General features: G+C 38.8%; 1 protein-coding gene across 5 annotated transcripts in view; it reads right to left on the reverse strand.

Annotated features, from left to right (window-relative positions):
• Positions 1-22,742, reverse strand: part of LSM14A (LSM14A mRNA processing body assembly factor) — a 59,309-nt gene that overhangs the window by 27,418 nt on the left and 9,149 nt on the right. For 4 of the 5 annotated variants that reach the window (XM_073016666.1, XM_037991516.2, XM_037991517.2 and 1 more), the window contains exons 2-3: positions 6,987-7,150; positions 4,607-4,736 (exon numbers count right to left, since the gene is read on the reverse strand). In XM_073016666.1, the coding sequence (XP_072872767.1) occupies positions 4,607-4,736; positions 6,987-7,150 (294 nt within the window). Of the gene's footprint in view, positions 1-4,606; positions 4,737-6,986; positions 7,151-16,416; positions 16,524-22,742 lie in introns of all 5 variants that reach the window. The other variant, XM_073016667.1, reaches the window with a different exon arrangement.

The following is a 22,742-nucleotide window of genomic DNA, read 5'->3' on the forward strand; positions in this document are numbered from 1 at the left end:
CCCAGCTACTCAGGAGGCTGAGGCAGGAGAGTCGCTTGAATCTGGGAGGAGGAGGATGCAGTGAGCCGAGATCACACCACTGCACTCTAGCCTGGGAGACAGAGCAAGATGTCGTCTCAAAAACCAAGCTAAATTTGAGTTAATTCCTTTTCTGAAAAACATCTGTCACCTTGACCAATGCCACAGCTTTCCTCTTCCTGATTTGGTAACTTGTAACACTTAGTTTTCTAATTAGCCACTCCACAAATTATCCTAACCAATATGGAAATCAATTAATCAAAAATAATCTGACCCTGCACAAATTATTCTACTGACATGGAAAACACCAGAAAAATCTTCTACTTTTGTGACACCCAAATAATAAAACAACAACCCACAATAATATTAAAATTAGATTAAAATATTTATAAAAAGCATTTCACAGCCGAGCACGGTGGCTCAAGCCTGTAATCCCAGCACTTTGGGAGGCTGAGACGGGCGGATCATGAGGTCAGGAGATCGAGACTATCCTGGCTAACCCGGTGAAACCCCGTCTCTACTAAAAAAATACAAAAAACTAGCCGGGCGAGGTGGTAGGTGTCTGTAGTCCCAGCTACTCAGGAGGCTGAGGCAGGAGAACGGCATAAACCCAGGAGGCGGAGCTTGCAGTGAGCTGAGATCCGGCCACTGCACTCCAGCTTGGGCGACAGAGCGGGACTCCGTCTCAAAAAAAAAAAAAAAAAAAAAAAAAAGCATTTCACAACCACAAAATACTCTGACTAGAGAGTAAACCTTGAAGAATGGCAGAAGCAGTAGTTACTATATAGATACTATGTGCTTGATCCTGCTCAAATTTTTGAACATAATTAGTTACATAAACTTCATGGTAACATAAGAAGTACAATGATGATCTCAAAGTCAGTTAACTATTTAATTTAGTCAAAGAAGCCTCAAAAAGGATAATACAATTTGCAATCATTCCTTATTTGAATCCCCAGGAAAGGATTCTAAGTTATAGTTAACACACAGTATATCTTGATTTAATATGAATAACATTGATCTTACTACTGGATTTGGAAATTTATGGACCAAAGTTACACTATTTCACCTAAAATAAGTCTAAAAGGAATTAATTTTTAATTCTGAAAAATGTCAAACCTATGTTAAAATTGGAGTACAGAGAATATCAATATATTCCTCACCTAGATTCATCAACTGCTAACATCTAACCAAACCCACACTGCTTCTCCATCTTTATACCTTAATATGCACATTTTTCTTTTGTTTAGAGAGGCTAAAATCAATTTGGTTCTTTACTTTTAAATACTTCAAAACCACCTCCCCCAAACAAAAACACTCTCCCATATGATTAACCAGAAAATGAACAGTAATAACAACATCCAACAATTAGTCCACACTCAAAAGTTCCTTAGCAGTCCCTAAAATGTTCTTCACACCAACTTTTTCTTTAAGTTTTCTTTTTCTCCCCTGCAGGAAACAAACATGCCAACTTTTTAAAAGCCCAGGATTCGATTCCATATTACATTTGGATGTTATGTCTCTTCAGTGTTTGCCAGCCTAAAACAGTTCTGCTGCCTCTCTCCATTCTTTGTAATATTGAATCTTTTGAAGAGTGTGGATAACTGTCTTGCAAAACAACCCACCTTCTGGATATATATGCCCATTTCTTCAATATTAGATTCTGCATATTCAGCAAGAACCCCACAAAAGTGATATTATGTTTTGCCCCCCACCCCAATAATCGCAACAGGAGACACATAATTGTTTATGGCAATGCTAAACTTGAGCACTTGACGAAGTTGGTAACCACCAGATGTCTGTGTTACAAGGGTACATTTTTCCCCCTTTGTAAACTGTGGGATGATACTTTAAGACCATCTTAATATCCTGTCCTAACACCTTTCACCCAATGACTTCAACATCTAATGATAATCCTTGCTATTATACTGAGATTAGAAAATGGCAATTTTCTTTATCAATTTTATTTACCACTCCTTCTACTTATTAGCAGATATCTTTATGTGAAAAAAGTAGATCTTTTCCTTTGTTTTTCAATGCGTCCTGGTTCCTTTTAGTGGGGAGTGGTATTTAGAAACTGAGTCTACATGTGTTCTTTGCTACTGGGTTTCCATTGTTTCTAGGTCCTTTCTATGAACAGAGCTAGGAGATAACCAGTTTTTAAAAAATGGGTCCATACTCATACCATCTATTTACATTCAGCATCACAGGGTTCTTTCTCACCCTTCCCATTCCATATTTATATCTCCCTTCTCCATGGTAAAAACACTATTTCCCAATATAAGTATTTTATTCATTTGCCCTATCCTATAATACATACAAAACAGTTTAAGAACTAACACCTGGCTGGGTGCAGTGGCTCACACCTGTAATCCCAGCACTTTTGGAGCCCAAGGTGGGCAGATCACTTGATGTCAGAAGTTTGAGACCAGCCTGGACAACAGGGGAAAACCCTGTCTCTACAAAAAATACAAAAAAAAAAAAAAAAAAAAAAAGAAATCTAGCTGGGAGTGGTGGTGCACGCCTATAATCTCAGATACTTGGGAGGTTGAGGTGGGAGGATGGCTGGGGCCTGGGAGGCAGAGGTTGTAGTGAGTCAGGATCGTGCCACTACACTCCAGCCTGGGTGTGAGCCAGACGTTATCTCCAAAAAAAAAAAAAAAAAAAAAAAAAAACCCAAACCAAAAACACCAATAATACAAATCAAAGTCAAGTTTTCTAAATAGTTCTATTTGTTGTTAGAATATATCCTACTAAGCGTGTAAAAGTCATCTGAATTATTTTTTCTTCTGTGTGATTATCAATTTAATATGTAATAGCATCTGTGGTTTCTCTGTTCATATTCATTCAGTTTTATCTATTTTTTTTTAGACGGAGTTTCGCTGTTGTGGCCCAGACTGGAGTGCAATGGCACGATCTCGGCTCATTGCAACCTCTGCCTCCTGGGTTTCAAGCGATTCTCCTACCTCAGCCTCCCAAGTAGCTGGGATTACAGGCATGCACCACCACGTCCAGCTAATTCTGTATTTTTAGTAGAGGTGGGGTTTCTCCATGTTGGCCAGGCTGGTCTCGAACTCCCTACTTCAGGTGATCTACCCGCCTTAGTCTCCCAAAGTGCTGGCATTACAGGCATGAGCCACTGCGCCCAGCTCATTCAGTTTTAGTTTGCTTTTTTTGCTGTTCTTTTTTATTTTGTGAATAAGTAAAACATTTAAATGCTTAAGTCACACCTGTATAAAAAGTATATTCATTGGAAGGAATTTAATAATTTTAACAAAACTTGTTAGCATATTAATGAGTGTCAAGATACACCTGAAACTAAATTTGTGGTGCAGTGAAACAGTAAACTGATAATATAATTATTTCAAAGAAATTTGAAAAGATTAGGGGCAAAAGCTTGAGATTTAAAGTTGTTTTTTTTTTTTAAAGCTGTTCTTTACCGTGGGAATAAAGGTGTACTTAAACACTAAAATGCAGAGCTATAAAAACAAAACAACACTGAGCTAATCTGATTACATCCAGCTTTTGCACTCAATAGCCCTTGACCCTCCAGCCAAAAGTAAGCCTGTCATTCGCTCAGCCCTGCTATACATTCTCATTAGTTTTGTTTCAAACCCAGTGTTACAGAAACAAAACACCAAGCCCTCAATCATGCTATGCGTATCTTTATGTGTGCATGTCTTATGTATGTTTAAAATAAACATTTTAGGCCAGGCTTGGTGGCACATGCCTGTAATCCCAGCACTTTGGGAGGCTGAAGTGGGTGGATCACTTAAGGTCAGGAGTTCGAGACCAGCTTGGCCAACATGGTGAAACCCCATCTCTACTAAAAATACAAAAAAATTAGCCGGGAGTGGTGGTGCACACCGGTAATCCCAGCTACTCAGGAGGCTGAGGCAGGACCACTGCTTAAACCTGGGAGATAGAGGTTGCAGTGAGTGGAGATCATGCCACTGTACTCCAGCCTGGGCAACAGAGTGAGATTCTGCCTCAAAAAAAAAAAAAAAAAAAAAAAAAAAAAAAAAAAAAAAATTGATTAATTAAAATCCAGGCCAGGCACAGGGGCTCACCTGAGGTCAGGAGTTCAAGACCAGCCTGGTCAACATGGTGAAACCCCACCTCTACTGAAAATACAAAAATTAGCTATGTGTGGTGATACATATCTGTAATTCCAGCTATTTGTGAGGCTAAGGCACGAGAATTGCGTAAACCCAGGAGGCGGAGGTTATAGTGAGCCAAGATAGTGCCACTGGACTTCAGCCTGAGTGACAGAGTGAGACTCTGTCTTAAAACAAAACAAAACAAAACAAAATCCAATTACCAATAAGATTTGGTAGATACTGGATATACCTAGGTGTAAGAAAAATGTTACCTCGTGAAAACTGACTTTTAAAAACCCACTAATATCATTAAGAATATTAAATAAAGGCTTTAAGATATCATCAAAATATGTTCTGAATGCCATAAAACAAAGTTACAAAAGTAAACATCAAACAACATTTCTAAAAGTTTGTGTTGAGTTTCTATAAACTCAAAGAAAGGAAGAATACAAAAACAAACAAAAAAATAAAAGAAAAAGAAAACATACCAACACCAACAGCACCAAACTGCTGCCCAACTAAGGAACTTGGACTGAACTGACTGTATGTGGGCATCCTGCCGAAAGGCCCGTAAGAACCCATGGACTGGAATGAAGAAGTCGATGAGCCTAGTGAGGACTGAAGGAAAATCATGAGTTATCTTTCCAAGCTCTAAGCAACATGTATATAATGAAAAAAAATTCCAGATTTTTACACTTTTAAGAAAACTATTAAATTATAACTACTAAATATAAAACGAATTACAATATGCACTTAACATTAAAATAGCCAAACGACCTTCTGATTTCAATATCTGTCTATAATGTGCCAATTATACTCAATGTAACTTACGAATACTTTTTCTACACTAAACTCCCCATTTAAGAGTTTTATAGATTGAGGAAAGAAAGTTACTTAAGTAAAGTAACTTTGCTTAAAGAAAAATATGAGAAAAATCACACTTAGTAATAATGGGTTTTAGTCTGATGCTGATATAAATCTCACATGTGATTTCACTCTTATTTTCAATCATTTGAGGCTTACTATTAAATTCACACGAAAGAGATGCAGAAACAAACATATCCCACATAAAGCCATTTACATGTTTACTTATAGTTATATTAAGCGGAGGAACATTTTACAAAAACTTTAACTTAAACCTAAAGCATATAAAATATATAACATATACTAATACATGTACTTCATATATTATCTTATTATAAACTGTTTCATAATATAAACATGAAGTGTATTAAAGGCTACCAGGACATACATTCACTGGTGGCAGGACCTTTTCTTTGTGTTCACTACTAGTGTTAAGCACATGCCAGACACTCTGTAAATACTACGGAATGAATGAATAAGAAGATCAAGTAGAAGTTTGTGATGACTGGAAGAAGTTACTCAACACCATTTTCATATGCACTCTCTTAGTTTTTCTCCTATAAAACTGATTACTCAAATAACTGGTTTCCTGGAGAATTATCGAAAGCCATATAAAAGAGACAGTAAGGTAACACCAGTGTTTGGTGTAGGGAGCTATCTCTATTAAGAAAGTGTCTCTTCCTTCTCCATTTAAAGAGATTTACATTTTCGGCCAGGCACGGTGGCTCACGCCTATAATCCCAGCACTTTGGGAGGTTGAGGCGGGTGGATCACGAGGTCAGGAGATCGAAACCATCCTGGCTAACACGGTGAAACCCCATCTCTACTAAAAATACAAAAAATTAGCCGGGCATGGTGGCAGGCGCCTGTAGTCCCAGCTACTTGGGAGGCTGAGGCAGGAGAATGGCATGAACCCGGGAGGCAGAGCTTGCAGTGAGCTGAGATCGCGCCACTGCACTGCAACCTGGGCAACAGAGCAAAACTCTATCTCAAAAAAAAGTAAATAAATAAAATAAAGAGATTTACATTTTCTCCGATTCTTTCAGGTTTCCTTTCACCAAAATAAGACTTAACAAGGGTAGGGGTAGATGATTAAAAAGTTTAAATTGGGAGATTTAAGAGTTGACCTAAATATGTTAAAATACATTTATGTTTGTGTTTTCTTATTATATAACATTGCGGGCCAGGCACAGTGGCTCATGCCTGTAATCCCAGCACTTTGGGAGGCTGAGGTGGGCGGATCACCTGAGGTCAGGAGTTTGAGACCAGGCTGGCCAACATGGTGAAACCTCATCTCTACTAAAAATACAAGAATTAGCTGGGCGTGGTGGTGCGTGCCTGTAGTCCCAGCTACTCAGGAGGCTGAGGCAGAAGAATCGCTTGAACCAGGGAGGTGGAGGTTGCAGTAAGCCGAGTTCGTGCCACTGTACTCCAACGACTGTTTCAAAAAAAAAAAGAAGGAAAAAAAACCCCCCAACATTGCATATCGTAACATATGCAGAACAATGTGATTTTGCTTTTTGTTCCCCATTAAGCCTAATAATCTTATCTAAGAGTAGCTGTTATTGCCCTGGTTTGCAATATAAACCATATCTCAATAGCATGGTAGCACGGATTCTAGATTCTAAAGCAGGCTGCCTGGATCTGTTCAAATAGTGGCTCTACCTGAATTTCCTCACTTGTTAAAAGTGAGAATAATTATGGTACCAACCTCAGAGGGTGTCTTATATGTACACCACTTCCACAGCGTAGCCTTCAAGGTTAGCTACTGCAATTGTTGTTGACATTAGAAAATATTTCATAACAAATTCTTCAGCTGTTTCTTATCTTAGTTCTAATTTATGATTAGAGAAAAACCTAGATGAGAACATTATCCAGTAATTTCAGGTATCCAGGTAACTTGAAAATGATAAGCTACATGAACATTCAACTGGAGAGAAAAAAGCCAAGGCTATCCCTGTGTGGAGTTTACCTGTACTCCAAGACAAATTTACCATCAGTTACCTGAACGATAGCTGGGTCTTGAGGCAAAGAACACTGTGGTTTTGGTGGCTCACAAACAGTAAGGTCTTTAATGTCACTCCCACGGAATATAATGTATTCAAAGACTTCATCTCGAGGTGGTATTGGACGATCTGTCGGTCTGTCTTCTGTACCAAAGGATCGAACTGGCAAGAAAACAAAGGATATGAGATGTGTGACTACTCATTACATTCAGGTAGTACCCCAGATTCTAAGTGTTGTATATCAAGTACTAAGCAGTAGTTCTGAAATGTCTGAGAAAGTATTCATTAATCTATAGCTAAATAATTTTTTTAAAAGAGGAAAATAGAGTGGGTTTTGCCTGAAGTTAAATATACGCAATATAAAAGACTATCAGTATTACGAGGTTGTGCTCCTCTTATATTTTTATTTATTTGTATCTTTAGTGGTTGTAGTGAGGTGTTAAAATGTCCTTTCATTATTTATTTATTGATGAGCCTGGGTCTCTGTATCCCAGGCTGGAGTGCAGTGGTGTGGTCATGGCTTCCTGCAGCCTCCGTTTCCCGGGCTCAGGCAATCCTTCCATCTCAACATCCCATGTAGCTGGGACCACAGGTATGTGCCACTAAGCCCAGCTAATTTTTTTTATTTTTTAGTAGAGATGAGGTTTTGCTATTTTGCACAGGCTGGTCTTGAACTCCTGGCCTCAAGAGATCTTCCTGCTTCAGTCTCTCAAAGTGCTGGGATTACAGGCCTGTGCCATTGTGCCTGGCTCACTGTTAATTTATTTTTAATGTTCTCATTCAGCAAAATAAAAATTAGCAACCTATGTCTTTCTTGGGGAGGGATGGGAGACAAAGATTTTTCCAGTCTACAAAATCTCAAAGTTTGGGTACTGATCTTTGGGACACAGAGAGCAATGAAGGTATTAATATTTACCTTGCTGAGCAGTAAGTCCTCTAGAAGCCAAGCCAAGTAGCTGCCAGCTATTCAGGCCCATGGGACAGCCTGAAATACCCTAGTTACCTAAAATATCTACCATATAATTAAATCTGATTATTTTAACAGTGAAGACAGCATTACTCAAAGTTAAACCAGGGACCACCTGCAACACAGTAAGCTGGCTACAAATAAAGATTTCTACTGAATCTTTTTGCTGGGGACAGGGTCCAAAAATCTGCATTTTAAGCCAATTTCTGGCTAGGCACAGTGGCTCACGCCTGTAATCCCAGCACTCTGGGAGGTCAAGGTGGGAGGACTGCTTGAGCCCAGGAGTTCAAGACCAGCCCTAGCAACATAGTGATGTCCTGTCTCTACAAAAAATAAAAAACCAAATTAAAAAAATTAGCCAGGTGTGGTAGTGTACGCCTGTAGTCCCAGCTATAAGGAGGCTGAGGTATGAGGGGATCTCTTGAGTCTGGGAGATTGAGGCTGCACTGAACCGTGGCTGTGCTCCTGCACTCCAGCCTAGGTGACAGAACAAGACCCTATTTCAAAATAAATAAATAAAATAACCAAATCCCAAGTTTCTTATAAATACAAAAGTTTCAGGTTCATTGTCCTGGGAGATTTCTGAAAATGTCTGCATCCATAGAGAAGTTCCAAATAGAGAATATGAAACATCATATACTATTCATTTAAAGAGTATCCTAAAGGAAGTAAACCCCTTAACATTTTTTTTTTTTTTTGAGATGGAGTCTCACTCTATTGCCCAGGCTGGAGTGCAGTGGCGCAATCTCGGCTCACTGTAACCTCCGCCTCTTGGGTTCAAGCGACTCTCCTGCCTTAGCCTCCTGAGTAGCTGGGATTATAGGTGTGTGCCACCACACCCAGCTAATTTTTGTATTTTTTTTTTAGCGGAGATGGGGTTTCACTATGTTGGTCAGACTGGTCTAGAACTCCTGACCTCAAGTGATCCACTGCACCTGGTCCCCTTAACGTTTTTAATGCATGTGCTTTTTTTTTTTTTTTTGGCAGAACTGATGCAGCGCTAGATTAAGGATGAATGTCAGGCTGGATGCAGTGGCTCATGCCTGTAATTCCAGCACTTTGGGAGGCCGAGGTGGGCAGATCACTTGAGGTCAGGAGTTTGACACCAGCCTCAACAAAATGGTGAAACCCTGTCTCTACTAAAAAATACAAAAAATAATTAGCTGGGCATGTTGGTGTGCACCTGTAGTCCTAGCTGCTCAGGAGGCTGAGGTGAGAGGATTGGCAGAACTCAAGAGGCAGAAGTTGCAGTGAGCTGAGCCGAGATGGTGCCCCTGCACTCCAGCCTGGGTGACAGAGCAACAATCTGACTTAAAATAAATAAATAATTAAAAAAGAATATTATTTCAGTGTAAATAATGTCCTACACTCTTATTCTAAAAGTTCTTTCTAGTACTTATGAGACTTTCAGGAAAGACAGTGGCACAGGTAGTTTGGCAGAAGATCCTTCCCTAAAACTAAAGGAAAAAAACAAAAAGGAAGTTAAAATATCCCTAAAATCACGAAAAGTTCTCAAACTCATACCATGGAATTTTATTAAATAGTACAATTAAGGTACAGAATGAGTTAGCTGAAACTGAAAGACCAAGCCCAGAATCCACATGTAAGTATCCCTTGCCCTCTCCTCCCCTGAGAGAAATTTTGACTAGCATCTTCAACTTGCTAAGATGGGGACAGGGACACAGGTGTGATGAGGAAAAAAATGCGGAACGCCCTACCTGAAACTCCCCTTCTCTGGTGGCCAAACAGTACTTTAGCAGGCAGGAGGATTTTATATTTTTACCTTTATCCAAAAGGAAGGGTAAGGAGGAGAAAGAACTAATTACAAATAAATCAATCTCACCCCTAACCTCAGTACCATCACAGCGAATAAAGTCTCACGCTTCCAAAGTAGCGGATGAGATCACCCTGAAGCAGAGGGGGCAAGAGTCAAAGGCCCTTCTTCTACAAAACTAGAGAAGCTCTATTAAGCTTCCTAAGGCCTAATAGAGCTTAGCCAGGTGAATTCAGAGCGAAGTAAAAGAGAATCTGCATTTCACGTTTTCGCAAGCAGCAGATACTGAAAGGACCTACTAAGGAAAAAAAGAGTAGAAACATCAGGGAATCAAGACAAATTTTACAGGAAAGATGGAAAGAAGGGAAGAAAAGAGGGAAAGGAGGGAGGCAATGATGGAAGGAAAGAAAAAGGTATATCAAAATAAAGAAAAAAAGGCAGGAAAGAAGGGAAGAATCAAAGAGGACACGGTCTTCATTTGCTTATTCTGTTTTTTTCCACTACCAGCAGTTTGCCCTGACAGAGAGGACACAGTCTTCAAAAGGTGGATGAAATACATTCAGTATTAGTATTTATCACAGAAAATAGAAGAAATTTTCTGAAAGGACTGCTTCGACATTCACAAGAAAAACAGCATAGACTCTTATGATCAAAACATTGAAAGGGTAGCATGCAGAATTAAGGAAAAAATTATACAAGATAAATAAAACAGCATAACTAATAAATGCATCAACAGTCAATGCAGTTAAAACCAAATCACTAGAAGACAATAATTTTGAGAAAATGTAAACGAGATGTCATGAAAAAGTAGTACAGCAATAAAAAGGTTAGAGAAAAGATGATAGTTATGAAGATCCAACAGTTAACTACTGCCCCTGAGACAGACAAAAGAATAAGAGAAAATAAAATTAAAGTTATAACAGAATAGAAATGTCTTGACATGAAGGTCTAAATTTCATTAAAAGTTTTCACTGTATTTCCAGGAAAAAAAAAAAAAAAAAAAAATCAGACCACTACAAGCCACAGAGACTTATGTTATGGTATATCAAAATAAAGAATGCAAAAAAAGTGGCATCCAAAGATAAGAAATGGACAATAAATTCATTTAAACAAAGATGTGTACATGACAATTTACTATGGTTCTAGAATAGAAATAGTTCTGGAAAAGACTAGAAAGTTACAAAGTGTAACAAACTAAGAACAGTATATCACAACATTTTAACAAAAATTGGGAGATTAAAATGAATGGAGAAAAAGGAAAACTGAACAGACAGTAGTAGTATCTAAACTTACACTTTCATCTCTCATCATGTCAAGTAGGAGTCACTTGACACTTTTTTTTTTTTTTTTTTTTGGTTAGTTGATACTATGCGAAGGCTTTAAAATTTTTTATTTGAAAGAATTTGTTAAATTCTACTATGGGTCTTGGAAATAACCCATAGTAGAATTTAAAACTAAGAGCATACTTTCCAAAATATGGTGTGAAGAAAAACTCTATCATATGGCAAATGAAGCAAACTGAAAAAGTATGAAAACAGAAATCACAGAATAAGAATGATTTGCACACACCAAGAGTTTGAGAAACATGCTCTAATGATGAAGGCTGGCTTAATAAGATTTGGGGTTTTCAATGCAATTGAGTTTTTGTAGTATTGTGAAGAACAAATTCCACAAGACAGATTAGACGGGCACATATGGCTAGAAGATACTGTTACAGAACAAATGAGAAGTCTGGAAGGTTAAAACTTGAGCATTAAGAGTAGAGAGGAAGGAGGCATGACAAGCATAGAAAAGGTAAAGAACTACTGGAACTATTCTACTACAACACATACATTAGCTCATATGCAATCAGTAAATAAGGGAATTATGTCAGTACATTCAGAAATCACATTGGTTCATTTCCAGTTTTTCCTAAAGTGTTATTTAGTTTTTGCATTTGCAGGTAACAACAGTTAAATGCACCTAGCCATGAGTAGTGCCATCACTTCTGGTTACCTTTACTGTTTTTAAAGGGAAAGTTATAAATTTACCGAATTATTTGTTTAAAAATTTTAACTTATCTTTAAGCACACTAGTATTTTTTATTAGGTTTACATTAGTGCTTAAATTACAAAGATGCACAGATTTCAAATGGTCTGCTCCTAATCCTAGTTTTCCCATAAACCCCGTTCCTCTTAGTGCAGGAAGGCATACCTCAGATTACAGCACAAATGCCTTTGCCTGGCTGGCAAAATCTGAATTATGTTCTAATTATTATTATTTTTTTCATTCATAACACGTAGTACTTTCAGAAAGAACATTTTTACTCTATTATTCATTTTGGGATTCTACAGCAACTACACATTCCAATGTAAATACCCATAGGTAATGTGACTAGAGCTTTAAGCTGAACATAGGTACTGTATGTCATTGCATTTTATCCCGTTTCTTTCAAACACTTACTGGGCACCACCTGTCCCAGGTCCTATGCTAGATGCTAGGGAAACCAGTTCCTGTTCTCAAGGAGCTCAATCTATTTGCTTACTTGGATGTGATGTCACTGAATTGGATTTGAAGGTCCACTAAACACTCAATACCACTTGCAATGCCTCTAATAAGTACTACTATTGGTTTCCCAACATCCTAATCTCTGAAGCTAACACAGCATTAGGCTTCAGATTAAGCCATAATACTACTATTAAGTCAAAATGTAGCTGAATAGATACTGACCTGATTCTGGGATATTTGGGGGATTATCATGAATTAATGAAAATAATAATTCAGCAGGCTTAGAATATTTAAGTAATATTAGGCAGGCATTATATTTATGTCCTCACCCTCAGGGAACTTATAGTCTGGCAAGTGTGCTAAGCACTACACTGGAAAGAAAGCACACAATATAGTTTGCTAGGGCTGCCAAAACAAAGTACCAGAGATTATACTATGTCCACACAGAAACTTGTATACAAATGTTTATATCAGCATTATTCATAACAGCCAAATGGTAGAAACAACCCAAATACCCATCAACAAATGAAAAGACAAATTACGTTCTCTATATATCTTATATGTATGTTATATATATTTTAAAATACATGTAATGAAATATTATTCAGCCATAAAAAACCCAAAATGCTGATACTTGTTACATCAAGAGTGAAGCGTGAAAGCATTATGCTGAGTAAAAGAAGCTAGATACAAAACGTCACACAGTGTATGATTCCTTTTACATAATATACCCTAAATAGGAAAAGTCATGAAGACAGAAAGCAGGTTAGTGGTTAACAGGGTATGGGGGAAATAAGGAGGGATTACTTAATGCCTAGGGATATTTTATTTTAGTAGGATTATGAAAAGTTTTGAAACCAAGGAGAGGTGGTAGTTGCACAACACTGTGACTACACTAAGTGCCACTGAATTGTACGCTTCATGATGGTTAATTGCATGTTATGTGAATTTCAACTTCAAACATACACGAGCACGCACACCTACAAATACAGCCTACAAGAGAATACAGAAAATGACAAAAGTAGTTGGGGAGAATGGGGAAACTAGGGGCAGTCGTCCTCTACATTTTAAACTTCATCATGTTGCTACATTGCTTTAATAATGTTTTCTTTCTTTTTTCTTTTATTGAGACAGAGTCCCTTCTCTGTCATCCAGTCCAGGCTGGAGTGCAGTGGTGCCATCTCAGCTCACTGAAACTTTTACCTCCCAGGCTCAAGCTATCCTCCCACCTCAGTCTCTTGAGTAGCTAGGACTACAGGCACACACACTACACCTGGCTAATTTTTAAATCTTTTGTAGAGATGGGGTTTCGCCATGTTGCCCAGATTGGTCTCCAATTCCTGGGCTCAGGCGATCCATCTACCACACCCTCCCAAAGTGCTTGGATTACAGATGTGGGCCATGATGCCTAGCTAATAATTTTATCAGTCTCAAGAAAAGAATCAATTTTCTATTTCTAGCTCGAAATAACACCAAAGATTTTTTTTAATAGAAATGCATTCCATGCATCAAACAAACAAATAAACGAACAAACAAAAACAGGGTCAAATTGTTTGGCAAAATCACTCATCTAATCCAGTCTCCAGATTTAGACAAGCTCAACATCATCTTAATGTCAAACTGGTTGTTAGTGTATACAATACTTGTATATACAATCATAGTACAAGGCCAGAGAAATGAGTTGTAGTGACAAACTTCCCAATACCATACCTCCATTATAAAACACCAAAAATGTTCTAACTTTAAGCATGATAAACATTACATACTTAAAATACATACTTAAGTAAAGCTAGTACCCGCCAAATGACACTATTAACATTTTCCAGGCCCCGGGTATGGTGGCTCGCACCTGTAGTCTCAGCACTTTGGGAGAGTGAAGTTGGCAGATCACCTGAGGCTGGGAGTTCGAGACCAGCCCAGCCAACATGGCGAAATCTGTCTCTAAAAAAAAAAAAAAAAAAAAATTAGCCGGTTGTGGTGGCACACACCTGTAATCCCAGCTACTTGGGAGGCTGAGGCATGAGAATCGCTTGAACCCAGGAAGTGGAGGTTGCAATGAGTTGAGGTCACATCACTGCAGTACAGCCCAAGCAACAGAGTAAGCCTGTCTCAAAAGAAAAAAAAAAAAAAATTCCCAAAGACTGAACTTTTATTTTACTTTATTTTATTTGAGACAGAGTCTTGATCTGTTGCCCAGGCTGGAGTGCAGTGGCGCGATCTCGGCTCACTGCAACCTCCACTTCCTGGGTTCAAGCAATTTTCCTGCCTCAGCCTCCCAAGTAGCTGGGACTACAGGTGCGCACCACCATGCCCGGGCTAATTTTGTAATTTTTTCTTTTTTTTTTTTATTAGAGACTGGGTTTCACCATGTTGGCCAGGATGGTCTCGATCTCCTGACCTTGTGATCCGCCTCCCTTGGCCTCCCAAAGAGTTGGGATTACAGGTGTGAGCCACTGCACCCGGCCTGAACTTTTTTTTGACATGAACTAAAAATTGTAAATTAGGCTCTAATGTTAACTGAAAATAAAAAGAAACAAGTCTGTTGAATACCAAAATTTGAGAGCAACAAATGAAACACTGAATTATCCAAAAGATGCTTACAAAGTAAGTTAAGAAACTAAGACCAAGTTCAAATGAAAACTTATAATAAGATTTATGATGTAGTAAAGTTAAAACTCTTCAGTCAAGTATCAGCTGCAAGATCTGGTCCCAACATACTCAAATTTAAAAATTCCAACCAAGCTCACTGTTCTCAGTTCACAGATCAGGTTTTCCGTCCTCTATTTTTATCTCTCCTCACATCTAGAGTATCCTAAATTTCAACTTGAAGATTCCAGGTATCAGTCAGGGTTTTACAGAGAAACAGAATAAATCAGATGTGCATATATAAACACAGAAAGAGACTTAAGGAATTGGCCCAGGGGATTAAGGAGGCCTGGTAAATCCAAAATCTGCAAAGCAGGCTGGCAGAACTCCTTGCTCAGAGGTCAGTCTTTGTTCTATTAAAGGCCTTCTACTGATTGGATGAGGCCCACCCACAAGTGGAGGCTACTCACAATCTACCAATTTAAATGTTAATCTCATATAAAAAATACTTTCACAGAAACATCAAGAATATTTGATCAAATATCTAGGCACTGTGGCCCAGTCAAGTTGGCACATAAAATTAGCCATCACCCAACTCCACCCGGGCAGAAGTAATCTGTTCTTCCTTTGAAAACCACACAGCATTCTATCATTCTGTCTAGACTACCTTTCTAGAATTTAAAGATCTTCAGGAAAAAGATCTGTATCTAGATCATCTTTGCAACTCCCACAGAATCTAACACAGTGCTCTACATACAGCTGACATTTGAGTATTTCTTGAATAAATCACACAGTAGAAAAAGCTATTAAGTAAGCTACTTCCAAAAATACTTAACAGTGTTTAATATCAAGGGAACTGAATTAAGTTATAAAAGAAACTAACAGGATAAAATGAAAGAACGGTTGTTTAGAGTAAATAACAACTGACGTTGACAGAATGGGAAAGTGGGAAAAACAAACCCAACTTCAGCATATTTAAAAAACAGTCTACATGCAAAAGTAGCAAACTAGGAAACAAAAAAGTTACAGTTACTATTTTTCTTCTCCTTCTGACATTTATACATAAGTACGGCTCTTGTCCATTTGGTGCCATACACAAACTCTTGCTGAAACTATCTGAGATATAGAAACCATCCGAGATCTCTTGGAATAAGGTATTATACATGGATTTAATACAACAAGGTTTAATTACTTAAATACTAAAAAGCACCATCTCTTCTATAACACAGTACTCTTTCCCAGGCCCTAAAGGTAAGAATGGTAGAAAGCTGACTCTGGGTTTTTTACTTAAGAGCAGAGCTTTACAAAAATAAGATTCGACAGTCCAGCTCTTGGAACCACATCACAGCCTGCTTCCACAAACTCTCACTTTCCGCACGTCTGCACTCCTTCTCTGGCTTTCTTCACCCTTACCCACACTACTTTCTTCCTGTTAGCAAATATTACTGCACCGAATGAAAACATCTGTCCCTCCGCCTCCACCATCTCTTCCTGAACCCACTACGAACTTAACACCCCTAACAGAGGCTTTACTCCTACCCTGGTGTCTGCAATATTCTCAATCACCTTACAGATCACATGCCAAGCACTGGTGACCCAATGACAAAAAATTACCTCCACCTCCAGAGGTCATAATCCAGATGACGTTCCTCTCACCTTCTGCAACATATTCTCAAAATCAACTTCTTCGCACTTAACTCTAGAGGTTACATCATCTTCGACTGAAAAAACCCCAAAGCCATCTTGTTAAGAGCCCATCTTGTCCTTATAAAACCAAAAAGGCAATTTGAATATTTAGATAGGGATGTAATAACAAAACAATACTGGCTCCTTAGAAGATTTATTACAAAGCAAAACACATTTACAAAGGATCTCTCTGTAACTGTACACAAGAGATAGCCTTAACATCTTCCTAGATAGCCTCTACATGCGGCTAATTCTAACTTACCTGTCAGGCCCCAGCTTAAATGCTGTGTCCTCAAGAACTTTGTCTCCGTTGTTTTGTTTCTTAGCACAAAGCATAGTGTCTAGCATATAGTTATGGCAGGAGCTGAGTAATTCTCTTGAATGAAGAGCTTCTTAAATAGTAAGTACAGAAAATTTAAGGGGGCAGAAAGGAAGCTTTTACATGCTTGGTGCTTAGGGTGAATGTTACAGAGGAATCCAACAAGTGAGGGGCACTCTAGAAAGAGGTACAACATGTGACCCCTGCCCCCTGAAAAGCATTAGGACAAGCAGGGCGACAGGGAGGGAAGACCTCTGTTAAATTTAGATTTTATCCAGAAAGAAATGTAGTCATTAAAAATTTTTAGGAGGGACATCAGCTAGATCTGTGTTTCAGGAAAAAAACTACCACCAGCAGTGGCCATGTAAATACTGTAAGTAGTTTTTACAATTGAGAAATTATTGGAGGAGGCGAACCAAGAAGCAACGATTTCCTAAATCATGGAGGGTGACAGTAAAGACTGAGAAAGGGGATGGGTATGAGGACAAGTCAGAAACAAGAGCTTGAGGATATATAAAGAAGAAAAAACACGAAGGATATAAGATTTTACACTGACTTAACATTTGGTGAGTACTTACCATATGCTAGACACCATAATATGTATCAATTTAGTTAACTCTCACAAGGATTCTGTATAGTGCAAGTGGTTATTATTCTCATAAATAATAAAAAAAAGATAAAACTATAATAGAGTGAAGATCAAAGAAAGCTTTTTTGGCAACATAAATATCTGAACTGAGATTTGGTGATGAATATGGGACAGGAGTAGGGTGAAGCCAGAAGGATGACCTGTATGTGTTCATGGAACAAAAAAGGAAAGAGAAGTAAAGGGCAGAAGGGGACGTGTGCTATGAAATAAAGCTGAATAAGCACCAAAGAGTGGGGTAAGGATTCCAGTTTTTCTAAGAACAGAAAACCACTAAAAGCAGAAAGCCACAGAAAGCAACTGGAGGCTGGGTGCGGTGGCTCATGCCTGTAATCCCAGCACTTTGGGAGGCGGAGACGGGTGGATCACCTGAGCTCAGGAGTTCAAGACCAGCCTGGCCAACATGGTAAAAACAAAATTAGGCATGGTGGCAGGCGCCTGTAATCCCAGCTACTCAGGAGGCTGAGGCAGGAGAATCACTTGAACCCAGGAGGCGGAGGTTGCAGTGAGCCAAGATCACATCATGGCACTCCAGCCTGGGCAACAAAAGTGAAACTTCATCTCAAAAAAAAAAAAAAAAAAAGAGAGCAACTTGATTTTGTGTTTTGAAAAGATCACTTGTGCCATAGGGTGGCCCATGCTATAGAAAGAGGGACAATGGTGGACCATCTAAGAGGTGAAGAAAACCTGGGCTGGGGAAGATGCAGAGAAGTAGCAGATGGAGTCAAAAGTATTTAGGAGGTAAAATCCAAAGAACTGAATGAATATAGAGTATGAAGCAAAGGGACAAATTTCAGGTGTCTTGTCTGGGCATTCACTGTTCACTCCAAGGTGTGATGTGAACTCTCCTTCAAAATCCTACCAAGTTCATAGCTTCAGTGCACTTTCCCTAACCATGGGCATTCATTTATGTATCTCCTGGGTAGGAAGATGGCAAAGGGTGGCTATGGCTACCAAAAGTCTAGACTCTAAAAGAGTATCTTCTATGGAACTAGCACACAGTTAATAAATAAATAATTTAAAAGGCATTACACCACACAGAAATTAATAAATAATGGCAATTAGGAGACTAACCTGTGCTCTATTTTGACTAACCAGTTAGCCAAAGGAATGAATTCATGATCCCTTAAAACGGGTATCTCCCCAATGTGCACTTAATAAGTAATCGTTCAGGGAGGACTCCTCACATACTAGTCAGTCTCACTGAGGAACTATGATCAGGACATACATAGTTGGACAGTGGACAGTGACCTACACTGCTGTTAAAAGAGCATACACCCCAGCCAGGCGCAGTGGCTCATACCTGTAATCCCAGCACTTTGGGAGGCTGAGACAGGTGGATCACACGAGGTCAGCAGTTCAAGACCAGCCTGGTCAACATGACGAAACCCCATCTCTACTAAAAATACAAAAATTACCCGGGTGTGGTGGTGGGCACCTGTAGTCCCAGCTACTTGGGAGGCTGAAGCAGGAGAATCACTTGAACCTGGGAGGCGGAGGTTGCAGTGAGCTGAGATCGCGCCATTGCGCTTCAGCCTGGGCAACAAGAGCAAAACTCTGTCTCGATAACAAAACTAAACAAACAAACAAACAAAACAAAAAAAGGGCATACGCCAGCTACCGAAAGCAGTCATTCTAGACTTCCGTTTATAAATTTCAGTAAAAACAAAAGGGCCACATGAGGACTAGCCAGACTGAAAGGAGATTAAGACTGACAATCAGAGCACACAGTGCCCATGCAAACCAATTCAATACAGGAAAGAGAAAATTGTATTAAAATCTAACAAGAGCAGGCTGTGAAAGAAAAGAGAAGTAAATAGAAAACAAAATGCCAATTTTGGTATTTTTATACATATCCTTATATATGCACTGCATACCTCTACAATAGTATGGAAAGAAACTGTACTTTTCACTGAGTATATTTTTGAAAATGTTTTTATCACATGCATTGATTCTCTACTTAAACACAAATATTTTAAAGAAACACACATCTCCACCATACCCACAACAACTCAATAGAAGCATCAAACAGAAGGGAAACTAGTGAATGCCAAATCGGTGAATCAGAAGACTGGTTTGAGGAACTCTCTCAGAATCTACAGCAGAAAGGGTTAAAAGCTGGAAAACAAAAATAAACAACAAGGAGCATAAGTGTTTAAAATGGATTGTCAATAGGAGTTCCACAATGAGAAGCAATATCAAAGAAAAGTTTTCCTGAGCTAAAGAAAGGCTTGATTCTTGGGATCGACATGCATTCCTTAAAAGACAGGAATGTTGGAAGAAAAAAGCCCTCCAAGAGTTCCAGTGGGAAGTGTGTGGGAAAGCCCACCAATAACTACATTCTTTATATACAAAAGAGAATCGGACTGGTATCTAACCTTTCACATGGAGCAGTAAATGCAAGCAGACAATGGACAATGTGGAAGATACCAGGTAATGCAAAATATTAACACAGAGAGAACAAAAGGATATTAGCAGACATGCAGCTCAGAATAACAATCCATAGAAAGTTTCTTTGTTGTAAAAAAAAAAAAAAAAAAAAAAACCAAACAAATTTAATAGTGTTGAGTTGTAAAATAAGAACTCAGGGCCAGGACCGGTGACTCACGCCTGTAATCCCAGCACTTTGGGAAGTTGAGGCGGGAGGATCACTTGAGGTCAGTTAGAGACCAGCCTGGCCAACTTAGTGAAACCCCATCTCTACTAAAAAAATACAAAACTTAGCTGGGTGTGGTGGCACACGCCTGTAATCCCAGCTATTTGGGAGACTGAGGCAGGAGAATCACTTGAACCTGGGAGGCGGAGGTTGAAGTGAGCCGAGATCATGCCACTGCACTCCAGCCTGGGTGACAGAGCAAGACTCTGTGTCAAAAAAGAAAAAAAAAAAAAAAAAAGGAAAAACTGAGTTTTATCTAAGTCAACATTGTAAATAAAGCTGCTCCTAAGGGATAATTTAAACCCCAAATTAGATAAAACTTGGAAAATGGGACAAAGGGAGAAAAGTAAAAAGATACGTTAAGACTTTTATCTTAGGCATAGCGAAGGTAGCTTGTATTTATTTGGGTCTTGGAAAATTAAAAACATCTATGAACCCCCTTCCCAAATGTTTCCGTATGTAAATAAAAATAGCTTATAACTTCAGGGGATCGAGACTCCCTGAAACCTACCATGAACTCCATGTAATGAATCTATTATAGATAATGGCTAATTATTCCAACTGATAATTGATACAGAGAAATACAGTTGTTTGAAATTTAAGGTTTCTAAAAATGCAAGAAAGTTTTAATATTAGAAAATCAATTTAATAAGTATAATTTACATATTAAAAGCAAAGGAAAGGCTGGGAGCAGTGGCTCATGCCTGTAATTCCAGCACTTTGGGAGGCCGAGGCAGGCGGATCACCTGAGGTCAGGAGTTGGAGATCAGCCTGGTCAACATGATGAAACCCCTATTCAAAATACAAAATACAAAAATTAGCTGGCATGGTGGTGCATGCCTGTCATCCCAGCTACTCAGGAGGCTGAGGCAGGAGAATCACTTGAACCCAGGAGGCAGAGGCTGCAGTGAGCCAAGATTGCGCCATTGCACTCCAGCCTGAGTAACAATTGTAAAACTCCGTCCAGCAAAGGAAAGTCTAGAAAAGAAAGCAGATCAGAGGTTGCCTAGGACTAGGGGTCGTAGGCAGCTACTGACTAACGTCCACAAAAAAGCTTCTCGAGTTGATGGAATTGTTAGAATATTGGACTGTGGTGATGGATACACAACTTTCATTATACTGCACACTTACAGTGGGTGAATTTTATAGTATGTAACTTATACCCAATAAAGTTAAAAGTTAACAGGTTAAACTTATACCCCAAAACTTATACCCTTCATCCCAATTACTATAATCTTCTAGTTTCCATTGTGCCTGTTGATATCAACTCCTGAGCCTTTTAGGAGTTTAGGGTAAAAGTCAAGTTACATCTTGGCTTTTCCCACTGCCTACTTAGGTTGCAGCTCTCAACTTTGCCAAGTCATTTAAAGTCATGTATTTGCTTTTCAGGCTTCCAAACTGTGTTGATGCTGTCTCCTTTCCAAATCTACTTTGTCCTCTATGGGTTTACGTATTTTTTTAAAAGTCCCTCTCATATAGTTTTGATAGGATTTATCAACAGGAAGGAAAAGTAAAAGCATGTCCAGTTTGCTATATTTACCCAATGGTTTAAATTTAATGTTGACTTTCTAAGCTGCTTTCAGTTGGGCATTCTTCCTTATGGCTGTTTTTATATTTTAATCTCCAAATGAAAAAACCAAGAGTCAGATATGAAAATATGACATAAGAGTGAAAAAGCAGGGGGGAGGATAAACGCATCCATGAGGAATTAAAAAACAACAGCAACAAGGCTAGAGAGTGGAAGACAAGATAGAAATCAATCTGAGACAGAACTAGAAAGAGGTGGGGGAGAGGGGAGGAAGGGAGTGTCGGAGGTAGAGAGAACGAATGGATTTCTTAGATTTAAAGAGAGTTGACTCTTCAGATTCACAAGGTCCACAGAGAAACACTCAGAGGAAAAACCAAACCAAACCAAAAAACAAACAAACAACGACAACAACAACAAACCAGTGTGGTCACATTTGTGAATTCCAGGAACAGAGAATTCGAAATAAAAGCTTCCAGAGAGAAAAGTGACTGAGAATCAGACTGGCACCAGCAACCCCAGTATATCAGAAGAACAAAAAGCAGTAACTTCAAAATTCTATAGAAAAAAGACTCTTAATTTGGAAATATATAGCCAACCAACCAGTCAAGCAATCAAGAAAACATAGGTTCACTAAGAAGATTTGTCACCTACCTTTTCCATGTATTTTATTTTTTAATTACAAAGATCCACTCAAGTAAAATTGGGAGGAGTGGAAAGAATCAACTGAGAGGTACATACTGGAAACAAGAAACAGGAATCTGAGGATCTCTGAATAGATTAGTGAGAGATAATGGACCACGGTAGTAGGGGTGGTCAGAGGTCAAATTCTGCACCTAGTTTGAAAGCAGAGCTGATAGGTTAGGATCACATGAGGTGAGAAAGAGAGGGAGGAATTAAGGATGGCTCCAAGGTGTTTGGTCTTACCAACTAGAATAGAGCTGTCAATTGATTAGATGGGAAAGGCTGATGGAGGAACAGGTTTAGGGGATGCTGAATTGAGATTCTAAGCAGACATCCCTACAAGTAGAGATGTTAAAGAGGCAATGTGATATACAAGTCAGGAGTTAGAGGAGAAATCCAGGCTAGAGATAGGAGTCAATGATAT

This window comes from Chlorocebus sabaeus, chromosome 6 (genome assembly GCF_047675955.1).
Source record: "Chlorocebus sabaeus isolate Y175 chromosome 6, mChlSab1.0.hap1, whole genome shotgun sequence".
NCBI classification, from domain to species: domain Eukaryota; kingdom Metazoa; phylum Chordata; class Mammalia; order Primates; family Cercopithecidae; genus Chlorocebus; species Chlorocebus sabaeus.